Here is a 26,527-nt window from a genome sequence, read left to right on the forward strand (position 1 = left end):
ATATTAATTACTACCCCAATTTGTTTATTATTTACAAATTTTAATAATTTAATAATTATTTGTAACAAATTCCTTATAGCATATCTTACCACTGAAGGAAACTTCCAGTGTTTACCGTTTGATTGGTTTAGAGAATGGGGAGCAGGATAACTCTCTCTTTGTAGACCCAGATGGTGGTACTCTTCTTCATTCTTTTCCCCAGCAGTGGGAACCAGTGGGACCCAGGATCTCCCATACTCTTATGATAAAGAGCATGCGTTTGTGAATTGGCTGGTTGAGTTTGAAGCAGCCTCTGCATCCTTAGAACTGAGACCAGATCACTGGCCCACAGAGAAATTGAACTCATGATCTTGGCCTTTTTTTGCCTGGTCCTCTATCCCAAGAGAATGTCCATCTGGTATCAGCTTCAGGAAGGGTTTGAGTTGGCTCATATTTTATTCATTTCTAAGGCTCAAGAGACCTATTATAACACACCCACAACTCTTATTGTAAACCCCTCATGCAATAGACAGAAATTGCTACTGCAGATTCTCAAATAATTCCTCTGGGCAGAATGAGAAAAATAAAAACATTATGGGATGGCTGATATCTCATCATTAAAGATGAAAATTCTAAATTAATGTATTGGTGAATGCACTAAGGGGGCTGAATATATAGGCATGCAACTACAGGGGTCTGAGCCCAGGTGTCATCAGCCCCCATGGGTAGCAGGGTTGACAGCTGTCTGGCTGCTGGGTGCTCGAACTCCCAACTGATTCCAGCCTTGTCCTCTGCCAGGCACCCCTTTCCCAGAGTGTTCAATGGATGCAACAGGAAGGAGCTGGACAGGTATCTGCAGTCAGGTGGTGGAATGTGTCTCTCCAACATGCCAGACACCAGGACGCTGTATGGAGGCCGGAGGTGTGGGAACGGCTACCTGGAAGATGGGGAAGAGTGTGACTGTGGAGAGGAAGAGGTGAGGGGCCACGCCAGTGCTAGCGGGAGGGGAAGACTTTGCATTGGTTCCAAAGCTCAAGGTCAAAAGAGAATGCAATTGAAAATGTCTTAGTCACAGGCATTTCCTGCGCATGACTATCCAGGATCCCATGGCAAATAAGATGTGGAGAGTGAACCTTCCAGATGGACTGATCCTGCAGCTCTCCCGGTTTCTGGTTGGCATTGTTTGTGTTCAAGATCAGTTCCTCTTGTGACTGTCTGGTCTAACCAGAAGCCAGGACCAGGTGGCATGCTGGCTCTCTCTTCCCCAGTGGAGCTACAGATGTCTCCTCAGCCTCCAGCTGCACTGAGTTTATTCTGGAGGCCACACAGCCGGATATAAGGACTTGAACGTGGGCCTTATGAGGATGCTTAAAATAACAAGTTCGTGCTGTTTAGCCTGGAGAAGAGATGACTGAAAGGGGATGTAGGAAGCACTGACAAGTCTCAAAAGGGCAGCTAGGAGGAAGGAGGGGCAGGGCTGTTTGTATATGAGCTCTTTCCTTCCTTCTGAGCTTCAAAGTGAGTGTGCAGGGCACACAGCAGAGCTCTGTCGTTTTTAACAAATGCATATGGGCCTGCAAAAAGCAGAACTGGATCGTTTCAGCTCTATTTTTTGAAGGATGAAAATATGCATGTTAATGCATGCATAACAATTTGGGGTAGAATACACGAGTAACAGTAAACTCTGAGGGTGAGACCAAGGCTCTGTATATTTGGAAAAAGTGATTTGACTTTATAACCTTCTCTATGATGTGGTTTTTCTTTTTTTGACGCCAGCATATGACTTTCAGAATAAAATAAGAATTTTACTCTGAACAAGCTCAGAGATCAGCCCAGACCCTTCAGAAAGGAGGGAGTTAGTTGTATTAGTGTGAAGGGCCCAGTGGGGCTTATATTCTGAGCAGCTGCTCATTCAACAGATACTTGCTGGGTGTGGGCTACGGTGTCGGGTACTCGGGATGGGGTGGATGGCAGAAATAGACAGAGTTCCTGTCCTTGGGGGGGCTGATAATCTAGTGGGGGAAACACACATTGACCGAATAATTGCAGAAGCATATAAATACAGTCCATGGCAAGTGCCAGGAGGGCGAATAACATGGTGCTCTGAACAGATATGACGTGAGGGGGAGCTGCCTTGCTTGGGTGGGAGGTGACCATGGAGCCCCTATCAGAAGGCCATGGTGGTAGGACGAGGAGGGAAGGCACGTTTCAGGTAGAGGAGGAGCCTGTGGCTGGAGCTGGGGAGAAATGTGGTGTGGTAGAAGGGCAGGAACCCAGTTCTGCCTGGAGCCTGGGATGATGGGAGATTAATGGGAGAAAAGTATCCTTGTTCCTTCTCTTAGGGGAGACAGGTGGACAGGTGTCTGTCGTCAGGCGGTGGGATGTGTCTCTCCAACCTGCCAGACCCTCGGCTAGTTAGTGACCGTGGGGTGGGCCCCAGGCAAATGTGTGCCTTGGCCAGTCACTGGCCTTCCCTGAGCTTTAGTGTCCCCATCTGTGGCCTGGGGACAAGGCTGCCTCACAAGGCTGCAGTGGAGATACACGTAGAGCCCCACACGCTGTCAAGAAATGGTTTATGGATTGATTGGCTGGTGAATATTGTAGGAGGGCGATAAGGACCCGCAGAGTCACTGGGGTGTCTCATCCTCATTTTAAAATCTCAGGCTGTGGGGCAGGAAGGAAAAGCGGAGAGCAGGGAACCCCTAGAGACCTCCTGTTCTGGAAAGGTCCAAGCCAGGGAGGGTTTAGGAAGAGCAGCAGATGGGGAAAGAAGTCTGAGACAACAGGCCCAGGAGTTGACCTGAAGTGTGCAGAGAGGTTGTTTCAGCACCCTTGTTCCCAGGCCCTCTTTTTTGGGGCAGGGATGGGAGAAACAAATCATAGAATTGCCGTATAATGTAACATTATACTAAAAGTCATGTTTTAGAAGCATATGTGGTGACAAGGAGAAACGTGCATATTATGTTAAGTTAAAACCCGTGTGGTTACTATTACTTTGTAAAATAAATATAAGTGCATATTTATATAAACATATGTACGACAAAATGTCTGGGAAAATAATCACACTCAAAATGTAGCTGCGTCTAAATTATGGTGTGACGATGATTGTGCATATATATATTTTCTATGATAAATGCACAGTAGCTTAGCAATAAAGCTGTAAAGTGATTTTTGGGTAAAGAGTTCCCAGGGGGCTGGGGCTAGGGTGTGTGGGGTGGGGTGGGGTGGGTGGGGAAAGCCCTCCCTTCCCAGCCTCCCACCTCCTCACCCCACCCCCAGAGGCTCACACCCACTCCCCTGCCTCCCCAGGAATGCAACAACCCCTGCTGCAACGCCTCTAATTGCACCCTGAGGGCAGGCGCGGAGTGTGCCCATGGTTCCTGCTGCCACCAGTGTAAGGTAAGTGGCCCTTTCCCCTGCATGGCGGGGGTTCACCTCCTTCCTCGGGTGGGGATGGCATCAGAGTTTCAGAAACTTGGAGCTGAACAAAGTTTTACCCTTCCTATTCTGGGCATCACTGAGTTCAAATCATTCCAGAGAGTGGTGCCTTCTTGGAGATGGTAGATTTTTTTTTTTTAAAGAAGTGTCCAGAGAGAGAATAGGCTTGGTTTTATTTGAGCTCATAATAATAGTTATTATAGGCCGGGCGCAGTGGTTCACGCCTGTAATCCTAGCACGCTGGGAGGCCAAGGCGGAAGGATTACTCGAGGTCAGGAGTTCGAGACCAGCCTGAGCAAGAGCGAGACCCCTGTCTCTACTAAAAAGAGAAAGAAATGATCTGGACAGCTAAAAATATATATACAAAAAAAAAAATTAGCTGGGCATAGTGGCACATGCCTGTAGTCCCAGCAACTTGGGAGTCTGAGGCAGGAGGATTGCTTGAGCCCAGGAGTTTGAGGTTGCTGTGAGCTGGGCTGGTGCCACGGCACTCTAGCCTGGGCAACAGAGTGAGACTCTGTCTCAAAAAAAAAAAAAAGTATGTATGCTATTATCTACATTTAAGATGAGGAAACTGAGACTTACAGAGGACAAGTGGCTTATCCAGAATCAAGCAGTCAGGAAGGGACTGAATCCAACTTCCCCTGACTCTGGAGTCCACATCCCTAACGCTGATGTGGGAGATAAACAGTTTAGTACATACTACTGGTGTTACTAGAGGACTACAGTCTCTTATTCACAATTCTGAAATTCAGAAAGTTCTGAAAATTGAAAAAAAAAAATGTAAATACATTTGGTGACCAAACTTGACCTGAATTGACTTGAGACTAATTATAGCCTTTTCTTTAATCACAACTAAACTGAATATTTATGTTTCATTGGAGAAATATGAATGTGTTTGATCATAAATTGTTATCCCAGGCCTTGATGGGTGGCTATGTAATAGACATGTGTAATTATAATATATACAGACATATGCACTTATATACATACATTCGCACACATATATTACACATATATGTATATGCATATGTAATTATACATTCACATATACATATGTATTATGATATCTGCTTTCAAAAATCTGAGAAGTCTGAAGTCCATGTGGCCCTAAGGTGTTAGATGGGATTTGTGGGCCTGTGCTTACCACTTGCTGAGTGCTCACTATGTTCAAGTCCTTTATTCTAACTCATGCTTTCTAATAACCCCAGGAGAGGGTTATTACCTTGAATTACAGTGAACAAACACGAAGAGGTTAAGTAGCCTGTGCCCAAGGCCCCACTGCAGGTTGAGGAGCTAGAATTGGAGCTAGGCAGGCTGGCTGCAGGGCGAAGCCCCTTCACCTCCATCTGGCCCTGGGTGCTGGAGGTGTGTCCTGCTGCTTCCTCTTGCACGCATCACCGCCACCCAGCCTTGCAACTGGGATCTGCTCTTTCAGCACAAGCCACTCAGCTGGCCCGTTCTCAACCTGAGAGTGGCCACAAAGAAGCCTGTCCGCCTTTTCTCCTGGGAGTGCCTTGTGGGTGGTGTGGAGTCACCCAGGGGCAGGGGAGGGCTCTATTCTGTCACAGGTTTCCTTGCCCAGCTCAGCGAACTCACAGTGCGGCACCAAGTCCTTCCAGTCCTGGCCGAAAGCCTAATAAGCATGAGTGTGACCATTTCATTCAGTCCAGGGATTGCAGTTTGAGCCTCAGAAAGGATTCCCTGGTATCCGAGACCCTGACTTCAAGCCCTGGCTGTGTGATCTGGGGAAACCTATTAACTATCTAAGACTGGTTTCCTGATCTGTAAAATAGGAAGAGTGTTAGTAACCTTGGCCAAGCCACCCAGGGAAGCAGTAAGACTCAAGTGAAAAGGCAGTTTTCTCCATTTTTCCAAGGTGTGTTATTTATCAGGTTATTTGATCTGTAAAGTGGGGCAAATAGCAGTATCCATCTCATGGGTATTGTGAGGATCACATGAGATAAGACACTCATTCCAGGGCTGGGCTTGGTAATGGAGATGTATTATTGCTAAGGAGCTTTGTAAATTCAAAAATGTTATATGAAAGCCAGTTGTGTGTGTGTGTCTGTGTGTGTGTATTTATGTGTATATATTAATATTAGTGGGCCAGGCTCCTCTTCCACTTATTATGAGACTTTGGATACGTTGTCTAACCTCTGTCAGCCTCAGGTTTCATCATCTATAAAATAGGGAAAATTATATGACATAGGACTATCATGAAAATGAGGTAATATTTGTACTGTGCATGTAAGTGGGAGCAGCATGAAAGTAGCATGTACTAAACTGTATATTGTTGCATAAATATTATTTCTTAGCTACTTCTTAAGACTGCTCTGAAGAGGAAATGAGTTAGCATTTATGAAAACACCTTGAAAACTCTAAGTCACTGTTCATATGAGAAGGTTGATGATGGTTGGAACTAACGAGGTCATGTAAAAAGTACTCTGAAAGAGTGAAAATGCAAAATTCTGTTCCACAAGAGTGATACTTACAAGCTCAACAAGATAGGGTTGAGGGCAAGGAGGGCACTGACTGTGTTTTTCCTTCTTGTGCCCCTGCCCAGCTGCTGGCTCCTGGCACCGTGTGCCGCGAGCAGGCCCGGCAATGTGACCTCCCGGAGTTCTGCACAGGCAAGTCTCCCCACTGCCCCACCAACTTCTACCAGATGGACGGTACCCCCTGCGAGGGCGGCCAGGCCTACTGCTACAACGGCATGTGCCTCACCTACCAGGAGCAGTGCCAGCAGCTGTGGGGGCCCGGTAAGCACAGCCCTCCTCCCGCCCCAGCACTTCCGAGCCAGCCTCCCTGTCAGGCCCCTGGGGCTGCGTAGAATCACAGCTTCAAAACAGCACCTCCAGATACTACCTCCTTCATCCCCTGGACTCAGGGTAGACATTCAGGGAGAGCCCGTGGACAGCATTCTTCCCAGTCCTTTGGTGCTTTTAATTCTCAGGGTGGGCAAATGGATAAGAATAGTCCAAAAGAAAAATGAGCAGAGGATGGAGACATAAAAGCAAATGCAAACGGCCTTTAAGCTATGAAACAATGTGTAACCTCAGTCATATCAAGGGAAAATAAATTTTAGCTACTATGAGGTAGGGTTTTTATATAGATCAGAATGGCAAGGACTGAAAATTAATAATGATATAACAAGGATATTGATATAGTGTTGTGGAGGGTGTGAGGAAACAGGTATAACCTCCTTGAAAGTTATTTGGAGATATCAAAATTTTAAATGCACTTATTGGACCCATCAATTCCACTACTTAGAAATGTAGCTGACACTTGTACTTGCACATGTTTGTGAAGAGACATTTACATAGATGTTCATTGCACCATTGTTAGTTATAGCAATAAACAACCTCTATGTCCTCAGTAGGAATAGATTAAGTTAATTCTGGTACATCCATAAAATGCAACACTATATAGCTGAATAAAAGAAGGCAGCTCTGTATTTACTAAATAAAATCATCTTCTACAATAAATTAAGTGAAACATGCAAGGTCTAGCATAGTGAATAGAATATGCCTTCACTCTTTGTTAGATAGACAATCTCTAGAAGATACACACAGAATTGTATCTGGGAGATACAGAAGATAGAAATACAATTATCTCTAGAAAATACACTGTTAATAAGTGCTGTTTATCTATGATATAGGGGAGTAGGAACTGGATGGCTATGAGAAGAGATTCCAAAGACATACTTTATATTTTTAAAATTGTGTGCATGTATTACCTATTTTTAAAAATCCTGAAATGGGACATGGCTTCTTCATTAGAGAGCAGGCATAGCATGTAAACCTCCACGGATATAAGTGCTCAATAAGGCAGGAAGAACTGATATGAAACATTTTTCTAGGAATAGGTCTTGCTGAGACTATGGAGATGGAAATAACCTGGTCAGGGTACAGAAACAAAAGGCCGAGTGTCCCCTCCCAACAGACATTCTTAACTTCATGATTTTACCATGGGTAAAGTATACTGATCAATGTTTCTTGCCCACCCAGGAGCCCGGCCTGCCCCTGATCTCTGCTTTGAGAAGGTGAATGTAGCAGGAGACACCTTTGGAAACTGTGGAAAGGACATGAATGGTGAACACAAGAAGTGCAACATGAGGTGAGGACCACAGGGCAGCCCCCATGAGGTGAGGGTGACAAAGCAACTCCTGCTCTGGCCTTCCCACTCCTGCCTGGCCCAGCAGCATGGCTGGCCCCAGAGCTGGGCCTTTAAGTAAGTCAGTTGAAGTCTGTCGTCTATTCTTAGCCTATTGTTTAATAATGCACCATTCAGCCCTAAGGAAAGGGGTTTTGTGGGTGGCAATGCTTCCTAGAAAGCTGAGCAGGCTTCCTTTTTGGACCATCTTACAGTGGGGCGGGAAATCGGCCGTCTTGAATCATTTCTGCAAGTTGCTAATTATACCCTCATCTGAATAGCCCATCATTTATTCATTCATTCCAACCATCCACCTACTCACCCACCCACTCACCTATCCATCTATCCATCCACCCACTCATCCATCCATTCATCTACTCATCTATCCATCCACCCACTCATCCATCCATTCATCTACTCATCCATCTATCCATCCACTGTCTATTGAGAGTTTACCGTGTGCAAGATACTGTGCTCAGTGGTTGGAACTTTTACTTAATACATTGTGATAATGGGAATGTGGAGAGAGCCACCCAACCCAGCTTAGTGGATGAGGGTGGTTTCCCAGAGGAAGCTATACATACAGTTATGCTGAGATCTGGAGCATTTATCTAGGTGAGCAGGGTGGGGAGTGGTGCTGGTGCATAGGAGAGTGTTCTAGGCAAAGATGAGTAGAGAAAACTAGCAGTTGGAAGAACTGGTCACAGTTTGGTAGAGTTGAGGTATAATGTTGGGGTGCTGTGGAGAGGGGCTGCTGAGAAATGAGCCTGGACAGTTAAGCAGGGGCCAGATTGTGAAAAGCCTTGAGTGCGTGGCTAGGGAAGTTGGGACTTTGGCCTGAGAGCAGTGTGGAAATCAGACTCCTATGGGGCAAGACTGGAGACAGGAAAATCAGTGGGAGAGAATGGGGAGTCAGAGATGACCCCAGGCTTCTGGCTTCTTGGACCTCCTGGGTGGATGGTGGTGTGAAGAGCAAAATGGGACAGATTGCTCAGGTCAGGCAGTTGTCCCTGAAGTAAGGACTTTCCCAGGCCCAGATCTGCTCAGGGACAAGGAGCCTGTTCCCTTCCCATGATATCAGTCCACATGGAGTCCCTCCTGGGGGGGTCCCTAAAACACTATCCCTGCCCTGGACCTTTGCCCGGCCACACACAAGCCTGTTGTCTTGGTCAAGAAAGAGCGAAGCCCTCTGGGCCCCCAGCCCTCACCCTGCCTCTGATTGCCTCTCCTTCCCTCCCTCTCTCGGGCCCAGAGATGCGAAGTGCGGGAAGATCCAGTGCCAGAGCTCCGAGGCCCGGCCCCTGGAGTCCAACGCGGTGCCCATCGACACGACCATCATCATGAACGGGAGGCAGATCCAGTGCCGGGGCACCCATGTCTACCGGGGGCCTGAGGAGGAGGGTGACATGCTGGACCCAGGCCTGGTGATGACTGGGACCAAGTGTGGCTACAACCATGTGAGTCCCTTCTCCCAGCCTAACTTAGGAGCCAGCTGCAGAGAGAAGTGATTGAGAAGGCTGAGCTCTGGAGGGAGGATGGCTGGGCTCACACCCCAGCCTCCCCGACCCTGGGCCTTAGCCCAGGAACCCTGGGCTTCCCTTATGAAGTGTGTGTAGTGACAGCAAGCACCCATCTCATAGAATTGCTAGAAGGGTTAAGGAGATAATCCCTGTAAAGCACTTAGATGGGCTGGCTATTGCCATTTCCCCCTCATCGTTAATTAGCTTATGAATTGAAACTGGACTAGGAGTCAGGGAAGCTTGAGGAAACTAATGTCAACTATCTCATAGAGTTGATTGTGATTAATGAAAATTATAAAAATCATTTGAAGCACTTGATATATAGTACCTGGCACAGAGTAACCTGCTGTCACCATCATTATTTTTAAGTATAATATTACAATTAGTACATATTAATAGACAAGTAATTAACCTAATCCACATAATAATATATAATGTAATAACACACATTTACTATTATATTGTTAAATATAATATTTTAACAGTATACTATTTATTGTTTTCTCCCTAATCTCAAAAGTAGTAACAGAATTTAGTTAACTGCTGTCCTGTCCTTGGCTTTTTAGTTTTTTTTTCTATTTTTCTCTGTAATAAATGACCTGAAGTGGGCTGCCCTTTTGGGTATGCTTATGTTCTAAGTCCAGAACCCCGTCTCCTAATTCCCGCCTGGCGTCCCTTCCCCTGTACTGATGATGCCACTTTCTCCGCACTGCAGATTTGCTTCGAGGGCCAGTGCAGGAACACGTCCTTCTTTGAAACCGAGGGCTGCGGGAAGAAGTGCCACGGCCACGGGGTGCGTGCGGGTGCTGGGCTCCTCGGGGCGGGGACGGGGGCGGGGACAGGGCGACCCTGCGGGCGGCTGGCGCTCTCCGCGGTGCTGACGTCCCTGCCCCTCCGTCGCCCTAGGTGTGCAACAACAACCAGAATTGCCACTGCCTGCCGGGCTGGGCCCCGCCCTTCTGCAACACGCCGGGCCACGGGGGCAGCATCGACAGCGGGCCCATGCCCCCCGAGAGTGAGTGGCGGCCTGCGTGGCCCTGCCCGCCCTGGGGGTGGGGGGGGGCGTGTTGCTGAGTGTGCACGTGGAGCCAGCTTCGTTGTCCTGATTTTGTAGATGACAGAGGGGCGGAGCAGGAGGAGGGACAGGAGGAGGGACGCGGCAGCCTGAAGTGGGGCGTGGCCCAGTGGCCCTTTGTCCTCCCTGCCCGAGGAGGGGAGCCTGCTTAGAGAGAGATTAAGACAGTCTGTGGGCTGGGCACGGTGGCTCACGCCTGTAATCCTAGCACTCTGGGAGACCGAGGCGGGTGGTTCACTCAAGGTCAGGAGTTCGAGACCAGCCTGAGCAAGAACGAGACCCCCGTCTCTACTAAAAATAGAAAGAAATTATATGGACAACTAAAAATATATATATAGAAAAAATTAGCCTGGCATGGTGGCGCATGCCTGTAGTCCCAGCTACTCGGGAGCCTGAGGCAGGAGGATTGCTTGAGCCCAGGAGTTTGAGGTTGCTGTGAGCAAGGCCACGGCACTCACTCTAGCCTGGGCAACAGAGTGAGACTCTGTCTCAAAAAAAAAAAAAAAAAAGTCTGTAGATCACTGAATGTTCCAGTCCTTTGAGGGGTGGGACGGTGACTACTCATTTTTGGACACTTAAAAATTGTCATGAACCTGGGGTACATTATGGCGGTTTAGATTTCCTCTGATGAATAAAGGTTAAAATGGGGAACCAGATACTCAAAAAAGTTTTAAAAGTTTTTTAGTGGAACTCTCATGGGTTCCAGCCCTGTGGCTTCCAAACTTTTTTTTTTTTTTAAATAGTAGAAAAGTACTTTTGAAAAAAGAAAAAGAAAACCCAAAATCTTTCAGGGATGAAACCCCAATGTATAAAATATATAAAAAAGTATTGTTTGTTTTGTTGGAATACATATATTTTATCCATTTAAGCTTTTAATTTGTGAGAACACTGAGATGGGTTTCATAAAACCAAATGTGAAATTATGGATTATGGGTGAGGGTTCTAGTCTTAAATCAGTCTCAGTATTCTATGGTGGTTGCCTTGTGTCCAGGAAAAGTATGATTCAGGCTGAAAGCTAGTGTCAGATGAGAACAGAGCTTGACCTGCTTGCCTCTCTTCAATTAAGCAAAAGTGGCCGTAGAAGCTTTGGAAGGTCTGCACAAAGCAAGTTAACCTGCCCCTTTAAGCAAATATTAGTGGTTTCCCAGTGGTACACAGTGTGTGTGTTTTATTATAATTTGTCAGTTAAAGTAATACAAATTAAATGCAAATCAAATATCTGAAGAAGAATCAGAAGTACATTGTCAGAAATCCACTGCTATAGCCCAGATAGCTTCTTAATCTCCCACCTGGGTTCTGTTTCTGGAAGGTGTTGGTCCTGTGATAGCGGGAGTGTTCTCAGCCCTCTTTGTGCTGGCGGTCCTTATGCTGATGTTCTACTGCTGCAGACAGAACAACAAACTGGGCCAACTCAAGCCCTCGGCCCTCCCTTCCAAGTTGAGGCAACAGTTCAGGTATGATGGGGTCCCAGGAGGGACTTGGGCGTCTACTTATGAATCATAAAGCTCTTTGTAAGAAGTACCTAGGGAAAGTGTTGGGGGTGCTGGGTCTAATTTAAGGAAGATAAATGCAAGGTACACACTGTCCTCTTCCCTACTGGGATGCTCTGTGCCCGTGGCAGACATCACTAGTTGATCTTACTGCAAATACTCACTACCGAGCCTGGTCATCACTCCAGAACCCTTCTCTGCAGAGGACCCACAACCAATTCAGGTTGAAATATAAAATAAAATCGATTTGCCATCCTTTATCTAATTGATGTGTTCCCCATTTTAAAGAGCAGGAAACTGAGATGACAGAAGGGATCACTAGCCCAAGTCAGTCACGGGGGTGGCTGGACATCAACTCAGGACAAAGCCAAAGTCTTTTTTTAAGTGATTCCTTCTTTTGGATATTGAACATGTGTGGTCTCTGAGTCCCTATTAAATTACACTTGTTCTGGAGGGGATTGTAAGTCCCAGGTCTTTCTGAATCTATGCCCAGGGGGACTGGTTGATGGCTGGTGACATCTTGTGTCTCCTTAGAGAGAAAAGGTCTGAAAAGGATGAAAGGAAGGTGCTTTTGTATAAGGCCAACTCTCTTGGTAGGTCTCCATTGGCCACACACAAGTCTTCTTCCTTGGGAAGATGGGGTTTGAGAAGACCAAGCCTACTTCCTCCAGAGCAGACTTGGGGAAGATTTAGCTGCTTGCTGGCTTTGCTTGGGTAGCAGGGAACTCAGTCGCTGCCCTTTACTGACCGTCTCCCCCTCCCATTCCTCATTACTAGCTGTCCCTTCAGGGTGTCTCAGAACAGCGGAACTGGTCATGCCAACCCAACTTTCAAGTTGCAGACACCGCAGGGCAAGCGAAAGGTAAGGGCTTTGCCCCTGGAACATTGCTACTTTGCTGTTATCCCTCAGGACCATGCTGGATTTTCCTAAGAGCCTCTGTGGGGCCTTGGGACTGGTAATAAAAGCCATTTTATTGGCTTGAGAGACATGTCAATTTGTTCTGATATCCCCTAGTGACTTTCAAGGTTGCATCTGACCTCTGGGATGCTAGGGGTTTAATGAGTCAGCATGTCTGTTCTCCCCTTGGACTCTGGTCTTCTCAACGAGGCACACAAGGGCACCCCTGAGTTCTTAAGTGCAGTAAGGAGTCCTTGTCTCAGACCTTCCTTGTCTTATGAATACAGGTGATCAACACTCCTGAAACCCTACGGAAGCCCTCCCAGCCTCCTCCCCGCCCCCCTCCGGACTATCTGCACGGCGGGTCCCCACCTGCGCCATTGCCAGCACACCTGAGCAGGGCTGCTAGGAACTCCCCAGGGCCCGGGGCTCAAGTAGAGAGAAGGGAGTCCTCCAGGAGGCCTCCCCCAAGCCGGCCAGTGCCCCCTGCACCAAATTGCATCCTCTCCCAGGTAAGTGGATTCTCAGCCACCCTGGGCTGGGAGCATCGCTCTTAAGGCCACCTGCAATGGGTAGTGTCAGGGGCTGGGAAGATGGAACACAGTGACTGTTCTTCCTGTGTTCTGGTGAATACCGGGGGCCATGCAGTGGGTTAGAGCAATGAGCAGGAGGAAGTAGCCTGCCCAGGCAGCTCCTAAGCCACATGGCATTTCCTCCCTGGCTGGCCTATTTCATGACACACCACTAACCACCTTCCCCCAGCAAATTAACTTCTTTCAGTTCCCCATGCTCTGTGGCCTCTAGGTCTTTGCACACGCTGTTGTCCCTCCTGACACGCTCCTTCTGCCCTTGGCATGCCAGCTCCTATTCATCCTCAGATCTGCTCTTAGATGCCACTCCTCCCAGGAAGCCTGCTCTGACCCCTCAAGTCTGAGTTTGGTGCCCTTGTACTGCTCTCATCATAGAACTTATCCCACCAACTTGTACCTGTCAGTATTTTCCAGTAACCAGAAGTCTTACTGAGGGAGGTACCTTGATGCCTTGCTCATCCGACGGGCAGGGCAAAGGCAGGGGCCTCTGGGAGGCGAGAGTGGGGTTCAGGCTCTCCGCCCCCACCACTGGTGCTCCTGGAAGCAGAGCCCCCACCCGTGCCCCCACCCCACGGTCTGTGCTCTGATGGCTCCAGCCACACCTTCTGGCAGAAGTTTCCCTCCGTGCAAACACAGGTGTTTCCGGGGTGGTGGCTTAGTGTGGAGCCTTCCGGAGCCAACTTGTGTGTTCTGGGTGTGACACCTCGAGTGAGACTGCTTTTCTTGGCCATGGTCCAAGGGCTCCAGAGGGCCCAGGCTGTCTCTGATGCTAAGGACCGTGGGGCTGGCTGCAGCCTGTGGCGGGTCCCTGGGATGTGGGGCAGTGGTGCGGTTTGGCAGAGCTGAGAGCATCCAGTCTGGTGCTCAGCTTTGAAACTGCTACTGTCCCATTCCCCTTGTGTGGGGCAGGGGTGGGATAGGAAACCTGTGGAGAGAGGGAGGGGAGGGATGGACAGGGAGAGAGGGCGGAGGAAGGGGAGAAAGCAGGAGGAGGGGAGAGGGGAGAGGAGATGGAATGTATTCGTGTGCAGGGGCCGCCATGACAAAGCACCACACACTGGACTCTTCAACGACAGACTCTTATTTCTTCACAGTCCTAGAGGCTGGAAGTCCAAGATCAAGGTGCTGGCAGGGCTGGATTCTCCTGAGGCCTCTCTCCTTGGTGTGCAGATGGCCTCCTTCTGGCTGCGTCCTCGCATGGCCTTTCCTCTGTGCTCGTGCGTCCCTGCAGTCTCTCTCTGTGTCCAAATTTCCTCGTCTTATAAGGACACCGGATTGGATTAGGGCCACCCTAACAGCCTCATTTTAATTCAGTCAACTTTTTGAAGACCTTATCTCTAAATACGGTCAGATTCTGGGCTACTTGGGGTTAGGGCTTCAACGTATGAATTTTTTTTCAAATGGTGGGGGCACACAATTCAGTCATGACAGAGAGAGGAGAGAAAGGAGTAAGCAGCCATGTAGAGACAGGCGGCGAGGGAGACAGGGGTGCCTGCGGGGGACAGGGCCGTGTGTCGTGGGAACAGCCCACTCAGACCTTTGTTCCTACAAACCCACACCGCAGGCTTGTTCAGAGAATATGGCGTTGGCCTCACCCCGTGTCACCCTGAGGCGCAGAGCACTAGGACTGGGACAGAGTGTCAGGGACAGTGGGAGAAGCAGTGCAGCCCGTGGGTGCTGCTGGCAGGGGGCCGCTCATCTGGTGGCAGGTGCCCCAAAACTCAGTTCCCGAGCACAGCTTCTCCTGGGCCCTGGGCCCTGACAGGACTCTGTGTGACAGGCAGTGGGAGGCCACTGCTCTGAGGGGGCCGCAGGGACAAGATCAGGCCAGCCACCTCCCTCCTCAGAGCAATCCCAGGAAGTGAGTTGTTGCTGCCCTCGTTTCTCACTGAGGCTGCTGAGTGTCAGGGCTGAAGGGACTCGCCTGCCATTGCTCAGTTTGTGAGTGGAGGAACCAGAACTTGAACCCAGTGCTCAGACAGCTGAGTGAGACACTGCCAGCCCCAGGGGCACTCACAAGCAGCAGCTCCAAGGCCTCCCAGCTGGGGGGTGGGGAGGGGCTGTAGACCCCCTGGGGAGGTGGCAATGAAACTTTGTCAGCTCTTCTGCTCTTTCCACAAATGTGTGTGAGCATCTGCTCTGCCCGGCAACCGTGAGCTAAGCAGATGCCAGCTTTGCCACCTGGATCAATTTTGCTGTGGAAGAGACTCTGGGATACATGTCCTTACACTGCAATAAGTGCTGTGAAGGAGAGGTTCAGGGTGCTCAGAAGAGAGTAACAGGGGACTTGACCTAGTCTGGGAAATCCAGGAAGGCTTCCCTGAGGAGGTGACATTTGAACTGAGACGTGAAAGAGGAACATCCCATCTGTGATGGGAGAGAGCCTCACAGTTCAAAAGAATTTAAAGGGCCATGTGTGGGGGGCCCGAGGAGCTGTGACATGAGGCTGGAGAGCCAAGAGGGGATGGACTATGCCCAGGCCACGTAGCCTTGGTCAGGACTTTGGTCTGCATTCCATGGGAAGGGGACAGTAGAGCATGGGGAGATCTTACAAAGATCAATTGCTCTGGACTGCCGTAGGCAGGAGGGAGGTGTCGTGCCTGGGAGGGGCCCACAGATGCTTCTGGGGCTGCTAATCTTCTACGTCTTTCCCTGGGTGGGGGTTGCTTAGTGTGTTCACACTGTGATAATTCATCTAGTTGTACATTTATGATTTGTTCAGCTTTCTATGTCTACATCACACTTCAATTAAAAAATAGTTTTAAAAAATGAAAGGATCACTCCGGCAGCATTGGATGTCCTAGTTAGAAGATTTAGAGGTTGTCCTGAGAAAGATGATAAAAGCTGGGAGCCGCGAGTGGCAGGGGTGACGAGTGAAGCCAGTGAGAAATGTGTAAAAGAGGAAATAGACAGGACTGCGGGATGCAGTGCAGATAGGGGTTGGTGGGGGGCGATGCCCAGTGTGTGGCTTGTGTGACCCGATGGCGTGAGATGCCACCGTGAGGGAGGGAGCCCTGGGCCGGAGCGGTTCCGGGGTTGTTTCTACTTCAGGAAAACAGTGCTGGGCGAGGCCCCTGGTAGAGCTGAGCTGACTCCTATCAGATGTGGCCTGTGGCAGGTCCTGCCCTGGTAGGCCCAGTGCTGACGGGCTGATAAGGCTCCTGCCCAAATGACAATCCCCCACCCCCACCCCTGGTGGCTCACTGTGCACAGCAAGTGGCCAAGGGAGTGCAGCCCTTCCCAGTTGCACCCGGACACCTGCACCCAGCTGTCACTCCCCGCGAGATCCCTGCCCTAGCTTCCGGCAGCCACTGCAATTTGGCAGCTGGTCTGGGATGGGGAAGGAGGGGATTGCATTGTCCTTGGGGTGGAACTGCAGAACGTGTCTTTTGGGTCCTAAGAATTTACTTCGACTCTGTTCCCTGAGCTTTAGTTTCTGCTGTCAGTTTTCTGATGCAGAGAAACTTCTTGTGGAGAATCTCGGCTCTCTGAGTAGCTCCGGCCCTCTCTGCGTGCTCGCCTTCTGCCCGTTCTTAGGCTTGTTAGCCACCCTGTCGAGAGAGGAACAAGCCACAGAGAGAAGGTGCTGGAACTGCCGTCTGTGGAGCTGGCTCGTCCTTCAACCCCACCAGCATGGGGGCCCGTGGGTGGCACAGTCCATTCTTTGTACCTTAAAACATTTTTTTAGACACAGAAGAAATACATATTTATTTTAAGGTATTTGGCTAGCACAGTTATTCAACTCGTGTGTCGAGTGCTACCGTATCCTAGGCACTGTTCTGGAAGCTTGAAATGTGTCAGTGCACAAAACAGACAAGGATCCCACCCCTGCCTCTCTTCTTGTGGGGGTGGGAAGATAAAGTAAAAATCAACCAATGTGAAAAAATGTGGTTTCTTCTTTTTTTCTTAGATTTTCTTTTTATTTGCATAGGCAACATACACATATGCTCTTGCTAAAAATATTGACTGTTCACCTGGACCACCCCCCTTCCCCTCGCACACCCCATCCCGGGGTAACCTCTGTTCCCAGTTTGGTCTGTAGCCTTCCTGAATCCTTTCTGTTCCTGTATGTTTACATTAGATGGGGCGCGTGGTGACTTATTTTAGATAAACTGTCCCCTGCAGCTTGCGCTTCAGCTTGCTTTTTTCGCTTAACAACCCTCAAACATCAACCCACATCAGCCTACTTCATTCTTTTTAAATGCTGCATCATTTATCACCTTATAATTTTAGTTGTTTCTCCGCTGATGGAAGTTTTGGCTATTTATAGTTTCCTGGCTGTCACAAGCAGTGCCGCAGGGAACCTCCTTTGCCATTTCAATTTTGTGCACTTGTGCAAATAGTTCTCTAACAGGGGGCATAGGTAGTGGGATGATTAGGTCAGAGAATGATCATTTCTAATTTTGATAGATGCTACAACTTGCTCTCCCGAAAGGCTCCTTCCTGAGCATATAAACACGTTGCGTGCACACAGACACGCCATTGCTTTTAAAGTGAGAACATGAAGTATACGTCTTTCTTCATCTGATTTTGGTGCATAAGATATCAGCAGCATTCTCTTTCGGATGGGCCCTGCCATCGGCCTTCAAGTGAGGCTTACTGCTTTCTCTCCAGGACTTCTCCAGGCCTCGGCCGCCCCAGAAGGCGCTCCCGGCAAACCCAGTGCCAGGCCGCAAGGCGCTCCCCAGGCCAGGCGGTGCCTCCGCGCTGCGGCCCCCTGCTGCCACCCCGCAGCAGCCCCGGCCTCTGGCAGCACCTATTCCAAAGGTGAGTCCACTGCGTCCGCCCGAACTCTCAAGATAAAAGCCCAGAACCAGAGGGCTTCGGCGGGGCAAGCGTGTAGCCTAGGAGACTAACCAGCTCGTGCTTCTGGTCTTCCGGGCTGAGCTTCCAGAACAATAGCCAAGGACAAAAGTTTAGCATTTCTTGGTGCCTGCTTGACCGTCCGTCATATTTGTGGCAGGGTATTTTTGTCTCCTTGTGAAAGGCGTTGCTTAGGAGCGTGAGCTATGGTGGCTTCACACCTGCGTCTGCACCTGACCGGCAGAGCGACCCTGAGCAAGTCCCTCTCTCCAGCCTCAGTTTCCTTTCTTTAGAAAGGAAATCCGCTGTAGAAAGCAGAAGGCCCCAGCCCCGTGTCCAGGGTGCTGTGCAGAGCGAGGCGGGGTAGGCTGTGCACACGCAGCGACCTCTTGCGACCTCTTGTCCTGAGCTCTGGCGGACAACCTGCGTTCCCACGAGGCGCTGGGAAGTCTGCAGGCTGTGCTGTGGCTTTAGGGGGGAAGGGAGGAGGCAGGGATGACCGGCCAGCTCGACCTGGGGCCCTCAGGGCTGGTGCGCTGGGCGAGCAGTTGCATGGACAGGCTTCCACCGGAAAACTTTCCTCTCTGCGGACGGCCCATCCGTCCTTTCAGGCTGTCAAAATCGGGAGGACAGCTCCCACCCGGTCCTGTCGATCAGCAGCGAGCTGATGTCTTTCTCCCTCCCTTCTCCTTCTTTCCACAGTTTCCAGAATACAGGGCACAGAGGGCTGGCGGGATGACTCGCTCAAAAATCTAGACCCGCCTGAGGGGTTTCTGCGTTTCCTTTGAGGACTCTGGACACCATAGAGGATCGAGGGCCACGGAACCTGAAGGAAGCATGTCCGGCCACCTCTGAGCTCCGCCCGCCCTCCTCCAGAGCCACCACGTCTCCGAAAATCTCCTTCTTGACTCGGTGCCTCCTCGGCTTCCTCGGAGGCCCAGGGGGACTGTGAGCCGATGGCTTCTAAGGGTGGTTTTGTGCAATACACACCCCGGTAGGGAGGGAGGGAGGTGCACGGAGGAGGACGGGGCAGCTTCTGCTCCCAACCTCCCAGGTCAGGGCCGTCCGAGCTGGCCAGCCCGGCGGGGAAACGTCCTGTTCAGCCCCTCAGGCCAGGACGTGGCTTGCAGAAGCCACCCGTCCGTGTCCTGTGGTGGGGGGTACGCACGAGACCGTCCCGCTGCTTCTGTCTCCCTTGATGGCCCGGGCTGGACAGGGGCTGGCACTTGCCCATGCCTTTTAGCGTTTAGGGATTGAGGAAGGGGCAAGCCAGCCATTGCTGTGGCCCCGCCCAGGGCTTGGTCGAGGTGACGGCTTCCGGCTATGTGCCTGCATGTGACAAGCCAAGTCCCCTCCCCACTTCGCCCCAAATGCCCACGTCCCCTTATCCACACGGGTCACTCTGACTCAGACAGGTACTATTTGTAGGCAGTGTAGACAGCAGGGGAGCGCCAGGCTCGGGCCTCCTCTGAGCTGAGATGCCAAAGGTTGCGACTCCCGACTCGCGGTCATTTTGGGTAGCTTTTTGTTTTTTCTTCCGCACTTCCCTAGTGCCCCATGCTTTTAGCTTTACCTTCCCCCTCAGACCCCCTCTAATGTGTGGTGCTTGGGTGAGCGGACCCTCCGCAGTCCTGACTTCCCGGTGACCAGGTGCTTGGGACCTCCAAGTCAGGGTCCTGCCTCAAGGTTGGCCACTGGATTTCCTGCGTCAGATCTCAAGAGCATTGGCCAGAGTAGACTCAGGGCATGGCCCTGGGGGTCATATCTTTATTTTTCATTGTGTTTTGTGACCTCAGCAGGGGCAGGGTCTTCCTCCTTACTCCCTGACCTACGCTGAGGTGAGGTTCCCCCAGGGATGGGGGCAGGTGTGGCGAAGGCAGCAGATACCCAAGAGGCCCAGCTGTTAACAAGGTGTGCACAGGGGAGCCAGCCTGCCCCATGGTCTGGTCGCTGGCTTGAGGAGCGGGAGCAGACCTGTTCCTAACCAAGGGAGCCTCTGCAGCTGAGAGCCCTCGGGAAGACAACCGTCAGCAGCTGTGCTGGAACAGGCAGCGCTGGGGCCCCTCCCCTCCTCCCCAACCTGGCTTTTATCTTTCACTTCCTTTTGTCCTCTCCCTCTGGTCGCTGCCCGTCCCGACCCTCGACCCTCGCAGAAAGACAGCTGTGAGCAGGTAGGGGAGCTGGGCTGCAGTGGCCCCGTCCTCCGGGAGCAGGGAGGGAGGACGGTGCGGTGCTCTGCTAGACAGGACAATTTTCTCAAAGTAGCGGGAGACCGTCTCCCGCTCCAGGAAGGTGCTGGGTGGCTCTCCAGAGGGGAGCTGGCCTGACTCTCACTCCTTTGAGGCTTTCCAGGGGGCTCCCCGCCTCCTGCAGTGAGCAGTTGTTGGCTCCCGAAAACCTCAATGCAAGGACTAAGGCCACCTACCACCCCAGGGCCTCCTTATAGTTCTCTGCACACAGGTGCTTCATAGATGTTCTTGGGTTTGTAGATAAATGGGGGACACGGGACGTGCACAAACCTGGGGTGGATTTAGAAAGATCTCAGGAAAATGAGTTCCTCTCCCTTCAGGGTGGCTGTGATACCTGTGCCCTGTCTCCCTGGCCTGGGCCCTTCTTGCTCCCGGATCCCTTTCCCACCTTCCTGGCGGCCTGATTGAATCAGGGGACAGCCTTCCATTTAAGGCGGGGCCCCAGAAAAGTAAAGTGAAAATAAATAACACCCCCAAAGCCCAGCCCATGCCTCATAGATGTTCCTGTGGCTTATCTAGGAGGTAGGCGGGTCTGAAGGGACAACGCCACAGCCATTGTGACAGCATGAGGCGTCTGAACCTGCAGTCCACCCTCCCCGGAACCATATCCAAAAGAGACCTGGGTGGTTTTCTTGCTTTTTGTTTCGTTTTTATTTTTTCATTATTTTAACACCACCTCCATCCCATAAAACTGTACTGTGAACTGGAAGATGGTGGAGGTTTTTTTAATTCGATAGAGACCTTTGGCAGCTGGTTCTATATTGGCTGTTTCCCTCCTGGCCCTGTTCAGGGAGGCTGCGGGGCGAGGGGGAGAAGGGGGAGGGGAAGACCCCCCACCATGCATCCCCTTTTTCCAGTGCCGTAGTTGCTCCTGTGAGGTGTCAGATAGAAATAAACCCGGGCTTAGGGAAGGAGAGACCTTATTCGAAAGGATTATTGCAAGTTGGGGAAAGGAAATATTGCCAGAGGGGGATGAGGGGGGCTTTGCAATAGGGAGCACGCTCAGGCTGACCTACTGCAAGATCAGCAAGCGTCTCGGAGCCCAGGCTGAGAAGGCCTTTCCTTTTATTGGAAGAAGTAAACATGGCTAGAGAGAGCCACGTTCAGGGAATGTCTCTGTGCCCGGCCTTATTTGGAGGTGGATGGGCTGTTAAGGAGGGGAGTGTTTTCTGGCTGAGGTTGAGGGCAGGTCAAGGTCCGGGGTCTGGTGGGGCGGAGGGAAGCCTAACTAAAGTTTGGTTTAGTGAGTTACCACCCACTCGGATAGAGATGTGTGTAAATCTTTATAAAAGCTAAATTAGCCTCCTGCCAGGTTTACAACTCTGGAATGTTTTTCTTAAGGGCCTTGGAGCCATCTCTGAAATATAAATCTCAAGCGAGATGGCGCCCCTGTCTCCCTGTCTTTCTGGGAGTTTTAGCCTGGGCTCCGGGCTCTGACTTGTAAGTACCTGCTTGCCTCAGTTCCTTTTAGCCTTGCGGACTTGCCCCTGTAAAAAGAAAGCCCTTTTCTGCCCCAGCTTGGAGACGCTTGCAGATCTTAAGGTCCGAGAAGCTTTGCAGACTTTCTGGTCATTGTGTTCTCTGTATTGCAACACACCTTTCCCCCATTGCAGTAGTCCTTTACCATTCCTTGCAATCTTTCTTTTGAATATCTTCTCTCCTTACCTATTTCCTAATTTGTTCTTATTTGACAGAGGGTATGGAAGTCTTGCATTTTTAAAATTAGGGACCAGTTCTAAAGTGAGTGATTGTACTAAATGCATATATAACAGCTCTGCTGGACACCCAAGAAAGCCAAGGGGACGCCAACTGGAAAGGTCCCCCATCCCGAGGGAAGCCTGCTAAGGAGAGGTTCTGCAAAATCCACACCCCATGTCCCCCAAGTCACCCTCCGCGTGTCCTCTCACACCATCCACTGTGTGTGTGTTTGTGTCTGGGATCCAGGGCAATGTGAATTTTCTTTTTATTTGGGAGATTGTTCACAGACAACAGATCTTCTTCTCTCTTGTCCACCTATTGTTTACAATATTTGTACATCTATGCAAAATACTTGAATGGGCCATGGTGCCTTTTTTCCTTGTTTGTATTTAATTAAAATGAATTGTTTGTCATTTGGAATGTTATCTGGTTTGGCAACTCTTTGTATGTGTGTTTTCATGTCCCACTGCTTAGTCTGGATAGGATCCATGACACGTGGACTCCTCAGAAAGAGCTCCCACAAAGAACATCATTGTGCTAGACCTTGAGCCGCAGCAAAGCCCCGGGATTTCCCATGCCCAGTAGAAGCAGCTGTGTGTTGTTGCACCTGGACACAGGCTGGTCTAGTTTAATTAGGTCTTGGATCATTAAAGGCCTGAGTGATCCTGGGAGTCTCTGGATACGTTTCGTCTCATACTACACTATTGCACTGAGAAGACAGCTGAGGGTCAGGCATGGTGGCTCACGCCTGTAATCCTGGCACTCTGGGAGGCCTGGGGGGGTGGATCATTTGAGCTCAGGAGTTCAAGATCAGCCTGAGCAAGAGCGAGACCTCATCTTTACTAAAAATAGAAAGAAATTAGCTGGACAACTAAAAAACTATACAGAAAAAATTAGCCAGGCATGGGGGTGCATGCCTGTAGTCCCAGCTACCCGGGAGGCTGAGGCAGGAGGATTGCTTGAGCCCAGGAGTTTGAGGTTGTTGTGAGCTAGGCTGACGCCATGACTGGGCAACAGAGTGAGACTCTGTCTCAAAAAAAAAAAAAAAAGACAGCTAAGACCCTCTGCTCACCTCCTCATCTTATTGCTAGGATCATACTTTAAAGAGGGAGGGGCTTGCCCAAGGTCTCTTGGGCTGGGCAGGAAGGTGCAGCCAGGGCTGGGGGTGGGTGGACTTTCTGATTCGAGTCCTGTGTGATAACCATTAGTGGCTGCCATCCACACAAGGATCCCACCCTCATTCTCTAATCTGATCCCTACCTCAGTTTTGAGGTTCTCACAGGGAGATGGAGTCATAATGACCCTGATAGGGGGTGACATTTACCGAGGACAGCTGGCCCTCCGTATCTATGGACTCCCCATCCTTGTGTTCAACCAACCGTAGATTGAAATATTTTTTTGAAAAACCAATAAAAAGGCATACAACAACAAACAATATAAATATAAAACTACAGTATGACAACTATTTACATAGCATTTATATTGTATGAGGTGTTATAATAATCTAGAGATGATTTAAAATATATGGGAGGATGTGCCCAAGTTATACGTAAATACGCCGTTGTCTATAAAGGACTTGAGCGCCTGTGGCTTTTGGTGTCTGAGAGGGGGGTGGAACCAATCCCCTGCGGATGCCGAGAGACAACGGCACTTGTCAGATGTGAAGCACTACATGCGACTTTTTGTATATGCATTATGTAACTTAATCGTCACAGAAACCCCGGGAGGGGATCCTTGATATCTGATTTTGCTTTTCTATCTTCTTGTGGTTCAGAGGTTGCCTAAGGACACTAAAGGCATCTAAACTCAAATGCTTTCACCCCTAAGGTGGCTGCTCATGAAACTGGTCCCCCCGAAACATCCCTGCCTGCCTGACGGGCCACGCTGTCCACTGTGGGCCGGGCTCTGGGTTGACAGCCACCTGTTGGTCAGCAGAAATGCACAAAGCCCGGTTAGACCTGGGTTCAGGTGCTGACTCTGCTACTTGCTAGATGCGTGAGCCTACACAGTTCCAGAACCCCAAGTCTCTTTTCGCCATACAAATAAGAATAGCACCTAACTCAAAAAGTGCTGTGATCCCCTGTGGAGGACTCTGTGGAGAGCAGCCAGCTGCGCCCGCACAGGCCGTGTGCTCAGGAACTGCGGCTGCACCGGGCTGGAGACACCATGCCAGGGTTCTGTTAGGCTCCGCCTTGCTGGTCTCCTAGAGAGTTTGGGCAAGGAGGGACTGTTTGGAATGGTATTGTTCATTCAACAGATTTTTTTTGAGCGCCAACTATATGCTAGGCACTGAGGATCGGCAGTAGATCCAGGCCAACTCTCAGGAGCTGAGAGCCAGGTGGGGAGAGAACACAGGTCACAAGAAAATAAATGAACAAAGTAGTATCAGATTATGCAATTGGCGACAAAGTTAGTCTTTCAGAGAGACTCACTACGCCTGGTGGTTAAGACTGTGGGCTCAGAACCAGATATCAACCTGGACTCTTCCTGGCTGTGTGACCTTGGGCAATTATTTAACCTCCGAGTCCCTTTCCTCATACATAAAATGAGGTTAAGGCCCAGTGCGGTGCCTCATGTCTGTAATCTTAGCACTTTGGGAGGCTGAGGCAGGAGGATTGCTTAAAGCCAGGAGTTTGAGATTAGCCTGGGCAACATATCAAGACCCTGTCTTTAGAAAAAATAAAAAAATTAGCCAGGCATGGTGGCACAGGCCTGTAGTCCCAGCTATTAAGGAGGCTGAGGCAGGAGGATCACTTGAGCCCGGGAGTTTGAGATTACAAGAAGCTATGACTGTGCCACTACACTCCAGCCTGGGTGACAGAGCAAGACCCTGTCTCAAAAAAGAAAAAAAAAAAAAAAAAAGGATAAAAACATCTACCTTGGGGATTTGTGAGGAGTTAGAGAATTCACAGGAGGCACTTACTGTCCCTGGTGCCTGGAGTGGGCCGGGGCATTTACAAGGGATGAGTTATTGTCCGCTGACTCTATTCTAAAAACAACCTTTCCCATTCTATCGAGGGTATAAATATAAATATGTAAATATAGGGACTTTCTTGGCAGCCACATCCTTTCAGAGACTGGAGACCGGCCTCTCAGCACTAGAGGAACCAATTTGAATTGCTCCATGTTCAAGGAAGACCAAGACACAAGTATCAAGTAAATCCACTCTGAAGTCTTTATTCTTCACCCTGCAGATCACGCTCACAGGGCCACGCTCTCAGTTTACTGCCATTCCCGAGATCCAGCGTGTTGCATTGCTTTTAGTTACAGACAGAAATCCACATTCATTAAAAATCTGGGGATTGGAGGCTGGAGGTGCAGGGAGCCAGTCTGCTGGTCAGCCGAGCCTTGGAGCTCCAAGGCCAGCAAGAGTTTGCCTGGGCTTGGCCACGTTAGGGCGTGGGGTGTGAACACAGGGCGCAGGTAGGGGAGGCTCTGCACCAACTGGGGGGCTGAGGACCCAGTCTTCCAGTCTTCCCTCTTTCCAGACACACTGCCCCCTAACTTCCCTTTCTCATGGTCCTCACATCACCCCACACTCGTGCAGCTGGGAAGAAGTCGGGGAAAAGAAGAGGTGTCAATTATATCTCTCTCCAGCTGCACTGGTTTCATGGATGCCTCTGGCCAAATGGGAGGGGATCAGTGGCAGTCCCCATGGCAGGTGGTGTTGGAAAAGTCATGGCGTGCTGTCCCCGGTGGGCAGCTCATCAGCGGAGCTGGGGACTCGGCAGCAACCTGGCCAACAGCCAGAATGCGCCCGTGCCAAGCCTGCACCCCCACTTGGCCATGGAGATTCAAAGCTGATCCCACTGGCCAAGCCTTTGAGGCTGCCTCCAGAAGCTACCCTGGAACCATTTTCTCCTGAGTGCCTTGTTGAGCACCAGCGTAAACACAAAAGTTGGCCCCTGGTTTCCAGAGAGCCTGTGCCTGCTTTCTGTCAGATCCCGGCTTTGCTCCTCATCCTTCTCCTTCCCTCCCCACATCACATTTTGGCTGACTCCTCGAGGAAAAGTCAAATGCATTCTGCCAAACCCAGCTCGACAGCCAGGCCACGTTCAAGAGCAGGGCGATTGCTGTTCTCTTTCCACAGTAAGGCAAAATGAAGCGCTGGGTCTGGCCAGCAGTGCTTAGCTTTGCAGCATCTTTTGTTGTTGTGGTTTTGTTTTGAGTCGGAAGATTACTGGCTGCATGTCTCCGTGACTGACTCCGTGGATGTCTGCAGAGAGGGCAGGGGGTGGGACGGACTGGGTGGGCGTCACGATGCTGACCACCAGCCCGGAGTGCTTGGGGAATGGGCTGGTTGAAATTGTTCCCTGAGACATCAGGTGGCTTTCACAGTAAGAAGGTCAGCTGAGGTCTTGCTTCTGTCTCCGAGGAGGAAGTGGCACAAGCAACAGGACAGTTTATGGCGGTGGTGTCCGTGTCAGCTCTGGGTGCAAGGCATGACAAATTGCTCCCAGAGCCTCTGGGAGCCGGCTCTGTTTCATTCTTGGGCTAAGGAACGGCGACTCCATTTCAGGAGGAGAACTGGTGCAAAGGATTTCCTGATGACCGATATCCCAGGGAAGTTCTTGGACTGCGCTACATTCAACAGGTCAGATTCTACCTTCTTCCCAAGAACATAGAGATGGC

At 50.2% G+C, this 26,527-nt stretch overlaps 1 protein-coding gene across 2 annotated transcripts in view; it reads left to right on the plus strand.

The window, feature by feature from the left end:
• The window catches only part of ADAM19 (ADAM metallopeptidase domain 19), an 82,811-nt gene extending 60,491 nt beyond the window's left edge, over window positions 1–22,320 (plus strand). For both annotated transcript variants that reach the window (XM_045551276.1, XM_045551277.1), the window contains 12 exons: window positions 778–955; window positions 3,289–3,378; window positions 5,984–6,179; window positions 7,428–7,536; window positions 8,825–9,029; window positions 9,808–9,885; window positions 9,999–10,107; window positions 11,477–11,621; window positions 12,435–12,519; window positions 12,843–13,067; window positions 17,760–17,912; window positions 18,651–22,320. In XM_045551276.1, the coding sequence (XP_045407232.1) occupies window positions 778–955; window positions 3,289–3,378; window positions 5,984–6,179; window positions 7,428–7,536; window positions 8,825–9,029; window positions 9,808–9,885; window positions 9,999–10,107; window positions 11,477–11,621; window positions 12,435–12,519; window positions 12,843–13,067; window positions 17,760–17,912; window positions 18,651–18,704 (1,627 nt within the window). In that variant the 3' untranslated portion in view covers window positions 18,705–22,320. The remainder of the gene's footprint in view (window positions 1–777; window positions 956–3,288; window positions 3,379–5,983; window positions 6,180–7,427; window positions 7,537–8,824; window positions 9,030–9,807; window positions 9,886–9,998; window positions 10,108–11,476; window positions 11,622–12,434; window positions 12,520–12,842; window positions 13,068–17,759; window positions 17,913–18,650) is intronic.
• The last annotated feature ends 4,207 nt before the right edge of the window (window positions 22,321–26,527 follow it).

This window comes from Lemur catta, chromosome 5, assembly GCF_020740605.2.
Source record: "Lemur catta isolate mLemCat1 chromosome 5, mLemCat1.pri, whole genome shotgun sequence".
NCBI lineage: Eukaryota > Metazoa > Chordata > Mammalia > Primates > Lemuridae > Lemur > Lemur catta.